Source organism: Pinus tabuliformis, chromosome 3_1 (assembly GCF_031772625.1).
Source record: "Pinus tabuliformis cultivar Carrire ecotype Pingquan chromosome 3_1, CPIR1, whole genome shotgun sequence".
NCBI classification, from domain to species: Eukaryota; Viridiplantae; Streptophyta; class Pinopsida; order Pinales; family Pinaceae; genus Pinus; species Pinus tabuliformis.
This window is the reverse complement of record NC_142301.1, coordinates 617,055,774-617,071,423: the sequence shown is the minus strand read 5'-3', so window position 1 is coordinate 617,071,423 and position 15,650 is coordinate 617,055,774. Positions and strand designations below refer to the sequence as shown.

Here is a 15,650-nt window from a genome sequence, read left to right as displayed (position 1 = left end):
CGACCAAAAGATTTTGCATGGTGTTCGACGCAAATTCCCTCATTCACACCATGTGAATTGTACTGTAGTACCTTGAGGGTCATCATCATTATCGGTGATTCCTCTCGCGCCTGTTAACAGCTTACATCATTGGCTGGTAATCAGGCGATGTCTTTCCATGTTCGACTCCAGAACATCTCTCACATGGATCGACTTGTACTTTGAGTGAAGATCGAACGAGATTGAAGACCCCGGATCTAGTTTCATCCATCCGGGCTGCGATATATATTCAGGAAAATAAAGACATCAAATGTACATCATTACTTCACAGATAATCATCCAACCTAAGGGATGATGGCTCTACCAAAATCATCAGTCTACACTCAGACGATTGTCTATCTTATGTACATGAAAATGAATTTATAAATCTGAGCATGGGAATGCCCGCCTCAGCTAGATCATGAAAATATTGTGAAGATAATGTATTGTATTGTATCTTATTACAGGTTGCCTTCCAGCTTGAAAGAACTTCAGATCCTCATGATAAAGCATTTCACCCGACATCAACAGATTAACGACCTCATGCTTTAGGGGGCAACTGTTATAGACATTTTTGGGCACTGCAACCCCAATCATAAATGTCCATAAACCAAGGGCTCTTAAGTCCCTAAAAGTGTTGTTCCAACCTCTAAAAGAACAAGGTCAACTGATTACATCTTCTCCTAGAAGTTCTCCATGAAAAATTGCTCAGAACTAGTCAAAACTGGACCATCTCACCTGCTCCATGGTCAAAGTGCGTTGCATCCCACCTAAATACACACAGGAGGTGTGATGCATCTTGAAAAGCCCTTCTATGGGGTGCGATGGGCGAGAGTGGACAAATGGCAGGGTCAATCTGCAAGGTGGAGGATCATGGAATCTTCTAGAAACTTCTCCTGTGACACTTGCCTCTCTGCATTCGCCTAGGGATGAGTAAGAGATCATCAATGTCCAAGTGGAATCATGAACTATTAGAGAGAGGACACTAATCAAATCTCAAAAGTTGACTCACCCCTCTTGCAAACATCTATATATGGATCCCTCATCCCAGAGATCCAGAGGCTGGAATTTTGTATCTTGTAAGGAAGTGCTGCTGGTTTCTTCGTGCAATATCATAGTGTTGGGTGATCTAAGCTTTTCATGAGGTGAAGAAGGGCTTTCTTGCTGAAAGGATGATGTTGGGTCAGAACAACTGGTTGTAATCCTCTTTGCTCTTTCTTGATTATCGATAAAGCTATTCAAGTTTTCCTCCACATTCTTGTATGATTGATGTTATATGCATTTGTGTGGTCAATATATATCTGGTCCTATATTGTTTATGATAATAGATCTATGTTCTTGGATAGTGTTATGCTGCTTTGATTCTACAGGTGCTCTTTGATGTTGGGTAGACAAGGAAGCGAGTGGCAAAGATCTATCAGAAGGGAGAGGAATCAAGCAGGGAACCAAGCGCAAGACAAAGGTTGGTCTCCTTTATTCCCCTCTTATCTATTTCTCATAAAGGAAAACGGAAGTAGTTTTAGTTTGTTTGTTTCTAAGGTAGCTACCAGCCTTAGTGGGACTAGCAGCTTTGCATAGACACTAGATTTCCCGATAACAGTGACAGACCATTTCTTCATGGTGGATGTTTCGAACACCAATGTGGTGATGCAAGTTTAGTGGTTGTATTCTCTTAGGCATGTCACCACTCATTAGAGGAAATTGGGTATGGAGTTCATATGGTGGGATGGAAAGCTAGTAGTGTTGAGGGGTATGCATTCATATCCACCCCAAATAGTGTATGCACACAGGATGGAGGCTAATTTGAGGTGCGGTGACATAGAGTGGATTGTAGAGTTGAGGATCTCAGAGACTAGGGGGATGAAGCAGCAAATACATTCGGACATATTAGCTCTCTTGGAGAGGCATCAGGTGGTATTTGGATATATTCCACTGGGAGGGCCACTTGACAAAGTGTTCAAGCACGCCATTGAGCTGAAGGAGGGGGTTCACGCAGTCATCACTTCTCCCTACATACATCCCAAGGAATATCAGGATGAGATTGAGAGGGCTATAGTTGTTGAGGTTGGGGCATATTAGGCCTAGCTCAAGGTCCTTTCACTTATTATTTAGTGTTGGTGAAGAAGAAGGATGGGACCCTTCGCATTTGCATAAACTACAGGGCCCTCAACAAGAAGACGCTGAATAATAGGTGCCCCATTTCGCGCATTAATGAGTTGATGGATGAGCTTAGAGGATCCAAGTACTTCTCTAAGATAGACTTGCACTCAGGGTACCACTAGATCTGAGTGGGGAGTGGGACATCCCCAAGACTGCTTTTCACTAACATTATGGACACTTTGAGTTCTTGGTGATTCCCTTTGGGATAACCAATGCACCATCCAAGTTTCAATATTACATTAACCATGTGTTCCTAAAGTAAATGTGATGTTGTGTATTCGTATTCTTTGATGATATCTTAATATATAACAAGACTTGGGAGGAGCATCTCCAACACTTGGAGTAGGTCCTGCACATACTAGAGGAGCAATAGCCATATGCGAAAATTTCCAAGTGTGAATTCAAATTGACAAAGATGTTATATCTTGGGCATGTGATTGGGGAGGATGGAGTATGGATGCATCAGGAGAAGATTAGGGCCATCCTGGATTAGCCTATGCCCAAGAATGTGAGAGAGTTAAGGGGATTCATGGGCATCTGTACATATTGCAGGAGGTTCGTGAAGGGGTTTTCCTAGTTAGGAGCACCCCCTACAAATTTGAAAAAGAAAGGGGCTTTTGAGTGGACTGATGTGGCACAGGAGGCTTTTGAGCACCTCAATAGGGTGATGAGTAGTTTTCCTATTTTGGCCCTTCCATATTTTTCATGCCCATTTGCCTTGGAGTGTGATGCATAAGGGGAGGGCATTGGATCAGTTTTGTCACGAGAAGGTCACCCCATAGCATTTGAGAGCTGAAATTTTCATCCATGTGAGAGATTGTATCCCATATATGATAAAGAGATGCTAGCATTCATGCATGCATTGGCTAATTTTCGGCAATACTTATTGAGGAACAGGTTCAAGGTTAAGACTGATTACAACAGACTTCGATTTTTCTTGGAGAAGTAAAACCTGCAGGAGAAACAACAAATATGGGTCAGTAAGATTCAAGCATGTGATTTTGAGATTAAGTATGTCAAGGGAAAGCAGAACATAGTAGTTGATGCATTATCATGGAGGCCCGCGACACTCTTTTTAATGGATATTATGGGATTGGAAGGCACAACATTTGGTGGAGTAGTCCAAGGATCGGTAGGCATGTGAGATCTTGGATGGTATTCATGGGGACCAATTGATGGATGATGTTATCTATTACAAAGATAGGATTTACATGGTTTCAAGATCACAGTTGAGGGAGAAGATACTACACACAGCACATGAATCACCTTTGGCAGTGTATCAGGGATTCTACAAGACTTGCAGGGCCATTAGGGAGTGTTTCACTTGGCGGGGTCTTAACAACGATGTTCTGAGGCATGTCAGGGAGTTTGATGCATGCCAAAGGAATAAGGTAGAGAAAACACATCAAGCTGGGTTACTACAACCTCTTACTATTCCTGAGAGGAAGTGGGAGAGTATATCGATGGACTTTGTTACATTATTGTTGGTAGTGCATGGGAGAGATTGCATCTATGTGGTTGTTGACAGACTAAAAATGTTTGCACACTTTTCACCATTCCAACTTGATATTCAGCATAATAGGTGGTCGAGTTATTTTTTCGGGAGGTGTTTAGGTTGCATGGGTTGCCTAAGACGATTTTCAGTGATAGGGATGCAAGATTTATGGGAGGATTTTGGCAGGAGTTATTTCACCTTTTTGGCATGGAGTTGACTCCCAGCACTAGCTACCACCCTCAGACAGATGGACATACGGAGATAGTAAATAAGTGGTTTGAGGGATATATGTGCAACTATGTGATTGGACAGTAGAGAGCATGGGTGAAGTGGTTGCACCTTGGGGAGTATTTCTAGAACACCACATATCATATGTCCATAGGTATAACACCCTTTCGTGCTTTATATGGTTATGATGCACTAACTTTTGTTGATATGGTTTATGGAGATAGCATAGCTCCAAGGGCCAAAGATTGGATACAGGAGAGCCAAGATATCCTTAGAGAACTGAAGGATAACTTGCAGATGGCACAAAACCAGCAGAAGTTATATGTAGATAGAAGCAGAGTAGAGTGACATTTTGAGGTGGGGGATTTGGTTTTCCTAAGATTGAAACCATACAAGAAATCCACACTGTTATAGACAATTTTGTGCCTTGCAGCATCAGGCATGAATTGTCAATAATCCAAGGGATCCAAAGTCCCTAAACATGATGTTCCTACCCCTATAGGAACAAGGTCAGCAAACCAACAGCTCTCAGATCAGTTCTCCACCTGAAAACACTCAAAAACAAGCAATCCTGAAATCAAAGCAGGTGCTCCACTAGGCTTCTGCGCTGAAACTCAACTCCTCCATGGTGTACCTGCGTTGCAAAGCAAGTGGAACAAAGGCCACCTGCGCTGAGCGAGATGGGACAAGTGGCACACTGAGTCATTGCTCTGGAATCTTCCAAAAATGACACTTGGATCAGGGATTTCGCCTTGTGATGAGTCAGAGGCTCTGTTTCTCCAAGTGGAAGCAAGGTTCTCCAAGTGGACTCAAGAACTGAAGATCAACTGAAGAGAGAGAGGACACAAGGCAGCTACACATCAGTTGCAAGCTGACTCATCCTTTCTCAATTCATCTATATATTGAGCTCTCTCCTATGAGCTCAAGAGGCTGGAATTTTGTGCAAAATAATGACATGCTGTTGGTTTCACTATAGAACTATTGGGTGATTGCTTGAAGGAGGTGAAGAGGAGAAATTCTTTCTGCTGGGAGGTGTTGCTGGATTGGGGCCTTCAATGGTTGTAACACTCTCAGAACTTTACTTCTTCTATTAATAAAAGCTATTGAGGTTCTTCTATATACATTTGTTTCAATGATGTGTTGTGATAATTGTATATTTGATTTATGCTAATCCTTGAATCAGTTATGATTGCATGCTTCTTGTAGTTTCCTTCTTTGTTATTTTACAGGATCTCATTGTAGCTGGGCCAGTAAAAAGAGCAAGGAGCTAGGAGCAAGCAAGCAAAGAGAAGAGTTTGGATTCGACATTAAGCGCAAGGCAACGGTTAGTGCATTTTTTCATTCTCTCTTGCTTTCATAAAGAAGTAAACCTTAAGTAGTTTTCTTTACAGTTGTTGCTGAGGTACTATCACCCTTAGAGTGGGATAGGGTCATCCGAATCAGATACTTTTCCCTACAACAAACTGGCGACTCCACTGGGGATCGTATCTGTTTGATTGTTTGTAGTATTTTGCTATTCATTTCCTGAACAAAAGAGTACCAAATCGAAAAGCTTTTGACTATATCAAAAGCGAAGTAGAGGGCAGCTACTCTGGCTCATTTCTGAGCATGTTCATGATTTGAAGAGCTGATCTACAAGGATCCTTGTAAGCTCTTAGTGATAGCTTTTCATCCTCCTAATCATCCCTTTGTGTGTGCTTGACTGATTGCTTCTGATTTGAGCAAAAACTGTACATTTTTGAGAAAATTGTGACCCGGAAACTGAGAAAACGCAACTTTTGTTTTCCAAAGCAGGTAGTACACAGGCTACCTGCTTTGCAACGCAGGTCCCGAAGGGGCTACCTGCGCTGAGAGCCAGACTGGCTGTGCAGCACCTGCGTTGACCCAATTTTTCCTAGTGCAGTTGGGGTTTCCTCCCTTTTTCTTGCCTGTTTTCACTATAGATTTGGCTGCCAGTTACCAGTCTTGTACCTGTTCTGAAACCAACCTTACTTGCCATCATTCCGCCTCTGTTATATAGCGAAATTGTACTTGTTCTTTTGTATTTCTTACCTCATTTACAATTTCCCATAACGAAAGTAAACTAGTCTTGCTTTGGCCTCCTAGATCTGAACCTGTGTTAGGCATTTTGCTGGTCTAAAGAGTTAGCTTGTTTGCTGTCCATAGCTGATTAGTCTTTTTACTTTCGTCATTATGGTTTGATTTCATGTATTTCCAGTGATTAAACAAGTAAATCTTAAGGTGTCTTTTGATTTTGGACAAGCTTGTTTGTTTTCGCTTTAAATCGAAATCAAAGTTATATAACAACTTTCTTTTTGTAATACATCAACATTAAGAAAGGGAAAAGAAAATACATGCATTGTGCATTTTGCATTTGACTGTTTACATGCTGATTTAGGAAATTTTGCATTAGTGTGTGCTCTATGATCTGTGTGAAAAGATTTGCCTTTCTTCTCCTCAGTAGTTAAGATTTTCAAAGTTGAAAGATTGAAAAGTTTGCTTCTCATCTTAGACTGCATTCAGGAATTTGTTACATACATCTCGTGGTGATCCTTAAAGGCAAACTGCTAAGCAAGATCAACGTTAAAATAAATTCAATTTACATAACAACGCTTTGTAACATAACGCAAACACATAGAGGTCTAGGTAGAGACGTGTTCCGGCGTCGTTAAACATAGTGACTGTCGATCTCTAAGAAGGTGGGTGATTCCTCCTGAGAGTCGGTGGCACTAATACGGACTTGTGCTCCCACGTACCGTCACGTATATATTGGGAGACCCCTATAGGAACAAAGCCTTTATCCATAGGAAGCCGTGTCGACCGCCCTACTGATCGCGATGCAGTGAACACAGCATTCACGAAGATCGACCACCCGTACCGTAAAACGTATTCTATGGTTTCGCGAAAAGTTTGGCACACCCTCTGCCTAGAACTCCAGAGCAGTTTCTTTTGGCCTTTTTCAAACTCTATAACTGAAAAAGTCCATCCGAGCATTTGTCACTTCGGGCTCGTTAAAACATCGAAGGGGACTAGAGTCATCTTTAGCTTTTTCTCGACTCTTAAAACATGAAAAAGCAAAGTTGTGTCTAAAGCGTCGTTAATAAAATTTATTTTAAACGGAACATAATCACCTCTTATTCCCACGTTGATCTTTTAGTTGAAAAGTATGGAGCCCACCAACCAAGGAAGTCACCTTGGTGGAAGTCCCAATCCCTTCTCCTCTTGGGGAGATGTTGGTGCGCCTCATATGGCCACATTGTCACTTCCAGGATTGACAATTGGCCTACCTGTATGGCTCTTTTCAACTAATGTAGTTCAAATCGCCACAAATCCTGAGTAGTCGAATCAACAGTCAGACCAGTCTAGAGCTGCCCACCAGCCTTCCACTTCTTACATTTTTTCCTCTGATCCTTCATCTTCACAAGGTAGAGCCGGCAAAAGTCAGCCTCCCATGGAGAAGAAGGAAAAGAAGAAGAAAGAAAAGAAGCAGAAGGGGCCTATGGCGAAGGCGACTGGGGGCAAGCAAAAGACATCTGACAAAAATCCACACACTGCACCGACCGGGCCTAAATCGCCATGTGCCATTTGCAAAGGGACCCACTTCCATCGTGATTGTCCTTGTATTCCCCGGATACTAAGGGACTGGTCCCCCAGGTTGCACAATCCGGTAGCATCAACCTCTGGTAGTCATGTTGATTGCAATCCGTCAACTAGCGAGAGTGAAGGACGAAAAGGGAGACCAAGATCACCCTGTATGTTGTGTGAAGGCGATCATGCCATCCACCGATGTCCATTCTTAGATGAGGCGAAGAGAGTTTTGGAAGATCGTCCGGTATCACCGTTACGACTTCCTCCTGGATACCAAAAACTCGTGCCTAATCCCTCGATAGTTGAAAATCCAGCTGGCCCGCTCAAGTGGTCAGCTGAAGTGTCAGTCATTGAGAATGAACCTGCTGAATCCAGACCAGACGAAAGTCTAAAGGTTGAAACGGCAGTTGACCCGGTTCTTCCTTCAGAGGTTTCATCCTCAAATGACATCGTTGTTGAAGATTCATCTTCAAATGACACCCTCACTGAAGAGAATAAGGATGACACCGTCCAGATTCTTTTCATCAACACAGACTCTGATGAGCATCAGGGCAATGCGCCCATTCCTTTATCGCAGGAAGGAACATCGTCAGGGTCATATCCGGCCGTGTATGCGGTCCCACCACCAAGCAACCTGGTTGTATCCTTTGATTGGAACCAACTAGGCAGACCCCGGTTACCAGCCAGTATACCATTCAGAATCATTGTCCAAATCTATAGAATGGTAATGGCTGGAACCATCATTGATGAAGGGGCATCTGTGAGTATCCTTTCCTCTATTGCTTGGAAAGCATTGGGTTCCCCGGCGCTTTTACCTGAGATGAGAAATCTATCGGGTTTTGATAAAGGAACCAGTCGCCCGTTAGGGATTCTCCCCAATGTTCCCATTACATTGAGGAAGAAGACAGTTCATATGAATGTCATGGTCGTCGAAGGACCCTTGGATTATAACCTACTCCTTGGACGGGACTATATTTATTGCATGGGAGCTATAGTCTCCTCACTCTTTAGAGTAATGTGTTTTCCACACGAAGGAAAGATGGTCAAGCTCATGGACCAACTTTCATTTCCGGGATCTCGCATCGCAAATAGTCAAATACCAACCCTAAATGGCTTATTCACTCAAGAAATGCCTCCACCCCCAGTTCTACTTCCTGATGAATGCGAGTGATTCGGAAAGATATAACTGGGACCCAGGGGGCATGCACCCTGGCCTGCCTTGGGCAGAGGAAACCTTGGGTATAAAGTTGATTTCCGCAGAAGAATATGACTAGTCCGTACCCCGTCCGAAAGAAGGAAGAGAGGGTTGTTCTAGAATAAGATTCTTTTGTCAAAGTTATGTGAGTGAGATAATCTGCTTCTCGCTCCCCTTGTCTAGATAATTAGGATACCGAGGAAGGAGATCCATTTGTGGCGGCAAGTAGCCACCATCTTTGAAGGCAAGCCTCACCCATTAAAACATATGTTTTGAAGGATAAGTAGGGGCAGCCTCCAAAGAAAGAGATGAAATTGCTGCAACAAGTGGTCACCGTCTTTAGTAACCTAGTGATAGACATCGCCGAAAAAAGGGGTTTAGTTTGCGGCAGCGAACAGAACTATTTTTCGGATAATAAGTAAGAGGCAGCGCCTCGAAATTATACTTTATACCTGGGGGCATGCAAACCTTTTGGAGTGCAAGCATGGGACGACTATTTATTTTTTAAATTTTTAGGTCCTCCCTTTAAACCTGTAGGTCTAACCCGTTAAACTCGTAGGATTAGCCGTTTCCAGCTTGCATAAAGAAAGGACGTGGGGCAAAAGTTAAAACTTGCCAAATTGGAGTAACTAGTGAGGTATAGCTCCTTAAATATGACTACCTCACCTGAGGCGTTCCTTGTATTAAGACTGGTATAATCGAGCAGTTTTAGCACACAGTTCATGCTCGTTAAAAAATAAACGCAAGATCCGAGCAGTTTTAGCACATAGTTCATGCTCGTTAAAAAATAAACATAAGTTGTGAGCAATCTTCCCCTAGAGTTCAAGCTCACCCAGAAAAAATGAACCGGTAAATAACCTTGGTAAATGTAACCTTTGACTGCCATATTAAAAGCCCTTGGTCGTGTTCTTGCAGTCTCACCTCCATCCGTTCATTTGGCCAATCGTTCATCTCCATATGTTTGTTTACCCATTTTGAGGAACAGCTGCGAAGAGTGATTTCACTTAGCCATCCTTGTGACACTGCCGTGATTGGAATATTCCAACCTGTACCTGGAATCTGCTGCTATCCCTGTTTATCACTCGTTCCTCAAAAGACGAGTCTTCTTTGAGCTCTTTTCACGGACTCGTAAAATATGAAAATTTTGCCGAGTTTTGGCCTTCCAGCTCGTTAAAGCGACCGGAAGAGCTATCCCTCCTCTAGATTTTAATCTTTTTGGACCTGAGGGATTATTGCACAAAAAGATCGAGCGCTTGTTTTGTTCGGCTCGTTAAAGCAATCGAAAATTCATCCCTTCTGTATTGTTTTATACTTTTTCAGACTTAAGGGATTAGATGACGAAAAAGGAATTTTGGAGTTGACTTTATGTACCTTTTCAGACTCTCTAAAAATGAAAAGGACCGAGTTATCCTTGTCGTTAGACTCGTTAAATTCATTAAATAGCGACAAACTTGTCTTTAGACGAGAACGAGTTTCCCTATCGCTAGGCTCGTTAAAACATAGTGATGGGCTTGCCCGAAGGGCAGGTTATAGAACAAGCATATGTTATCCTCCTCAAGCTTGACAAAAATAAAGAGGTACTGGTCAGCAATGACTGGGGAAAAATTGGGAGAACCTCACAGCTTTAATGGTAGCAAGTCGCTCTTGAACATGACACTTTGTCCTCCGTATCACATCGGGTTGGGTTGTTTCATTCACCGGTCTCATCACCATGGTCCTCGCCACACCATCCACATTTGGGGTAATGCTACCAATCCATCACATCAGTGTCGTTATATGTTCAAGAGAAGTTGTTCTGCAAAGAGTCAACCGTGTCCCATCCACTACCATACATTGTCCTTCATCCATTTCATGACCGCCACCCTGAATCATACATCACAGTTTGTTTTCACCTCATCACAATCATTAGCTCCGTTCCGTGTCACTGATGTGGGATTCATTAAGGCCCTCCTTTGACGGATCGCTCCTTGTCGACATCAACTCATTATCCAAGGAGTTGACCTAGGAACAACCCCTTCAGTACTTTGAAGCTTGCATGCCTCAATGGCAAGTTTCTCACTTCCGGCGATAGGTATACATCAATGACCTTCGACCAGAAGATTTTGCATGGTGGTCGACACCAAGTCCTTTATTCCCACCATGTGAATTGTACTGCTGTACCTTGAGGGTCATCATCCTTATCGGTGATTCCTCTCGCGCTTGTTAACGGTTTACATCATTGACCGGTAATCAAGCGATGTCTTTCCATGTTCGACTTCAAGAAATTCTCACATGGATCGACTTGTACATCGAGTGAAGATCGGAAGAGATTGAAGACCCCGGATCTAGTTTCATCCATCCGGGCTGCGATATATATTCAGGATATAAAGACATTTGATATGTACATCATTGCAGCAGATGATCATCCTTCTCAAAGGATGATAATTTCAGCAGAGAATTATCAGTCTACCATCAGACGATCGTCTGTTCTATGTACCAAAATGAATTTATAAAGCTGAGCATGGGAATGCCCGCCTCAGCTAGATCATGAAAAAGTATGAAAAATAATGTATTGTATTGTATCTTATTACAGGACACTTCTCAGCAAATTGAATGAACTTCGGATCCTCCTAATAAAGCATTTCACCCGATAAACGACCTCATACTTTAGGGGGCATCTGTTATAGACAATTTTGTGCCTTGCAGCATCAGGCATGAATTGTCAATAATCCAAGGGATCCAAAGTCCCTAAACATGATGTTCCTACCCCTAGAGGAACAAGGTCAGCAAACCAACAGCTCTCAGATCAGTTCTCCACCTGAAAACACTCAAAAACAAGCAATCCTGAAATCAAAGCAGGTGCTCCACTAGGCTTCTGCGCTGAAACTCAACTCCTCCATGGTGTACCTGCGTTGCAAAGCAAGTGGAACAAAGGCCACCTGCGCTGAGCGAGATGGGACAAGTGGCACACTGAGTCATTGCTCTGGAATCTTCCAAAAATGACACTTGGATCAGGGATTTCGCCTTGTGATGAGTCAGAGGCTCTGTTTCTCCAAGTGGAAGCAAGGTTCTCCAAGTGGACTCAAGAACTGAAGATCAACTGAAGAGAGAGAGGACACAAGGCAGCTACACATCAGTTGCAAGCTGACTCATCCTTTCTCAATTCATCTATATATTGAGCTCTCTCCTATGAGCTCAGGAGGCTGGAATTTTGTGCAAAATAATGACATGCTGTTGGTTTCACTATAGAACTATTGGGTGATTGCTTGAAGGAGGTGAAGAGGAGAAATTCTTTCTGCTGGGAGGTGTTGCTGGATTGGGGCCTTCAATGGTTGTAACACTCTCAGAACTTTACTTCTTCTATTAATAAAAGCTATTGAGGTTCTTCTATATACATTTGTTTCAATGATGTGTTGTGATAATTGTATATTTGATTTATGCTAATCCTTGAATCAGTTATGATTGCATGCTTCTTGTAGTTTCCTTCTTTGTTATTTTACAGGATCTCATTGTAGCTGGGCCAGTAAAAAGAGCAAGGAGCTGGGAGCAAGCAAGCAAAGAGAAGAGTTTGGATTCGACATTAAGCGCAAGGCAACGGTTAGTGCATTTTTTCATTCTCTCTTGCTTTCATAAAGAAGTAAACCTTAAGTAGTTTTCTTTACAGTTGTTGCTGAGGTACTATCACCCTTAGAGTGGGATAGGGTCATCCGAATCGGATACTTTTCCCTACAACACACACTGAAGCAAAATAGATTTGAAAAGCTTCAGCCTCATTTTTATGTGCCATACAGGGTGATCTAATGTGTGGGAGAGGTAGCTTATGAGTTGCATCTTCCACGAGGAAGCATGGTGCATAATGAATTGCATGGCTCTTGCCTGAAAAGGGCCTTGGGACAATGAGTGATGAATTCCACTGAGTTACCACCATTAGATGATGAGGGGCACTTGATTTTGGCACCAGAGGCCATGTTACAGGAGAGGGAAGAAAGTTTAGGAGCAGGACCATTAAATAATTCCTTGTCAAGTGGAAGGATTTGCCTGAAGAAGATGCCACTTGGGAAGGAGAGCAAATTTGCAGCATCCAGCGTTACAATTGCTTAAGGACAAGCAACATTTGGAAGGGGAGGATTGTCATATCCCCAATTAAAATTTTGACATGGAAATTACCAATTTTTCAATTTTGGCGATTATTATTATTATTATTATTATTATTATTATATATATATATATATATATATATATATATATATATATAAGTAGTGGAGATATTTAATATTTTTTGGAGAAAAGGTAATGGTTGAGACATAGGGAAAAGAAGAAAAAATAAAGTTAAGTTGTGGAGTTACCAAGCATGGAAAACAAACCATGGAAAAGATTAAACCATGGTATGGGAAAAATCGAACCGTGGTATGAGGAAGTGAAAGCAAAAAATAAAAGGAAGATTGGGGCCTCATTTTGATCATTTTGGTTTTGTCATTTCATTTCTAAATTGAAGGTTTGCTTAAGCTATTGAGATAAGTCAGCTAGTGTTGTTTAGCACAAGTATTTCCAGGCGGAGAATCTCAACTCTCTTTTAGTGAACTTAGAGTGTCATCCTAGGAGAGAAAAATTGGAGCTGATTGGATATTCCGTTTCTTACATTTTGTGAGCTATTTCATCTCTACAACAGGTAGGTCATTTTTGTTGGGGCAGTTGTTGCAATCTTATGCCAAGAAACAACTAGAATTTCACTCTATCTTTTCAGCACTCTCTTTCATTGATTTCTTAGTTATATTTATGGAGGATTTTTGGTGGAGCAGTTATATATTTTTTGGTGGGACGTAGAGCTGGGTTGCGTGGATAATTTCACTTGATTTTTGGGTAATTCCGGGAGGTTGGAATTAGCCCAAAATATTTCAAGGTTTTGTTGGTCCCGGGTTGTAGATCATTTTCCTTGTTTTTCAAAAAAATTGGAGCAGATTTGAGGCTTCAAATATCATTTTACCTCCAACAGCAGCGATAGTAAATTTTTGGGCAAATCATGCAGCGAGTGAGCCATTTCAGCGTGGAGTTTTCTTCATTCTCACATGGGTTTTGCATGCTTGATTAAGCAAGCCCAAGTGTACACATTCCACTATATTTGTATTCGGATTCTCATTGGATATTTAATAAATGGCTCAACTTCATTATTTCTGCTCAACATTGTCCTAAACTTGTTCTTTTGTGGAGTTTTCAGATTGCATGTTTATTTGTTTGTTGTAGCTAATTTATGTTTTGATATTTCACTGCATTTCTCTAGTTAGAACATTACATACTAGAAGCCATGTACTTAGCCTTAGCTAAGCTCGATGCCACTAATGTATACTTCCTATTGAACCAGGAAACAATTGTTGACCCAACACTAAAAGTACAACCTAAAGTGCTCTTCTTGTCTATCGAACCCCCTGCCCAATTTGCGTCTGTGAAGCCCTGAAGCGTCACACCATCAACTTGCATTTACAACAATCCATAATCTAATGTTCCCCTCAACACATTCTTAGCAGCAACCCAATGCACTATGGTCAACTCAACCATGAATTGGCTCAATTGGTTAACTGCAAAGCAAATGTTTTGTTGTGTGTTCACCAGATACATCAACGACCCAATGAGCTACTTGTAAAGTGTGGCATCAATTTGCTCAGCTCTTCTAGTGTCCACCTTCCTCCAATTTGTGATTAGAGGCATGGTCATGGGTTTACACTCTTACATGTGGAACCTCTTGAGGATCTCTCGTGTGTACCTGCCCTATCCCAAAAATATCTCCCCATCACCCTGATATACCTCTAGCCTAAGGAAATAATGAATAAGCCTCATATCCTTCATCTCAAACTCCTCTGCAATATCTCCCTTGAAAAAACTAATGAGCTTTGCATCCCCTCTCAGTATCAAAGCATCAACATATAACACAAGAATGAGAGGTTTCACCCCAACCACAATATAATACATGTTAGGGTCAAATTCACTTTTAGTGAAGCCCAATCCAAGAAGGTAGTTGTCTATCTAGGCATACCTTTCCCTTAGTGCCTACTTGAGCCCATAAAGAGCTCTCTTCAGCCTATGTGTGTCTATGTTGAAAGTCTCAAACCCCTCAAGTTTCTCAATAGATATCTCTTCCTCAACAACTCCATTGAGGAAGGCGGTCTTCACGTCCATTTGGTGGACCTTCCACCACATCTACATTACAATTGCAAAAATGGTCCTAATGGATAAATATCAGGCCACTAGTGTGAACATCTCATCCTATTCTATTCCTTTAACATGAGAGAAACCCTTAACCACAAATCTAGCCTTGCATTTCACCACACTCCCATCAGTTGCATGCTTAATCCTATACACCCAACGTGAACCAACCATTGACTTTCCAACCGGTCTTGGAACAATCTCCCAGACATCATTCTACACGATATAGGAATATTCCTCCACCATGGAATCTCGTCATACCTGCTGAGAGGTTGCCTCCTTGTAGCTAGAAGGCTCTAATTCTATCAACTCAGTGATCAATTCCATGTACCCTTATATCTTTGTGGTCGTTTACTCTGTCTGAATGTGGAGTTGGTGGCTCCAAGTTTCTCCTAAGCTTCCCTAATCAACAGATCTACCCATCTGGGTCATCCTCTCCCTACACTGGGAGTCATTGGCTGAGTGGGCTCATCTAACTCTACTCTCTCCTTCAGTTCATGTGATTTCTCCTCATCTGTGTGTTGCTCAGCCTATCTAATAACTGTTTGTGATTAATTCTGAGGCACTGGTTGAGCCTCATGCTTGGGAGCTTGTTTCTCATCCTCTTGTGCTACACCCTACTCATGCTTGAAGAACTTCTTAAGATCCATTTCCTCCTCAAATATCACATCACTCCTTATCATTGTCTTCCTGAGTGTTGGAATATACACCCTATGAGCCTTAGATGTCTCATTATAACACATGAAAATACCTGTCTCTATTGTAGGATCCAACTTCTTTCGGTTATCA

General features: G+C 42.0%; 1 protein-coding gene across 1 annotated transcript in view; it reads right to left on the bottom strand.

The window, feature by feature from the left end:
- The window catches only part of LOC149188522 (endochitinase-like), a 38,209-nt gene extending 23,021 nt beyond the window's left edge, over positions 1–15,188 (bottom strand). The window contains exons 1-2 of the mRNA XM_089409980.1: positions 15,123–15,188; positions 14,710–14,855 (exon numbers count right to left, since the gene is read on the bottom strand). Of these exons, the coding sequence (XP_089266106.1) occupies positions 14,710–14,855; positions 15,123–15,188 (212 nt within the window). The remainder of the gene's footprint in view (positions 1–14,709; positions 14,856–15,122) is intronic.
- Between the last annotated feature and the right edge of the window lie 462 nt (positions 15,189–15,650).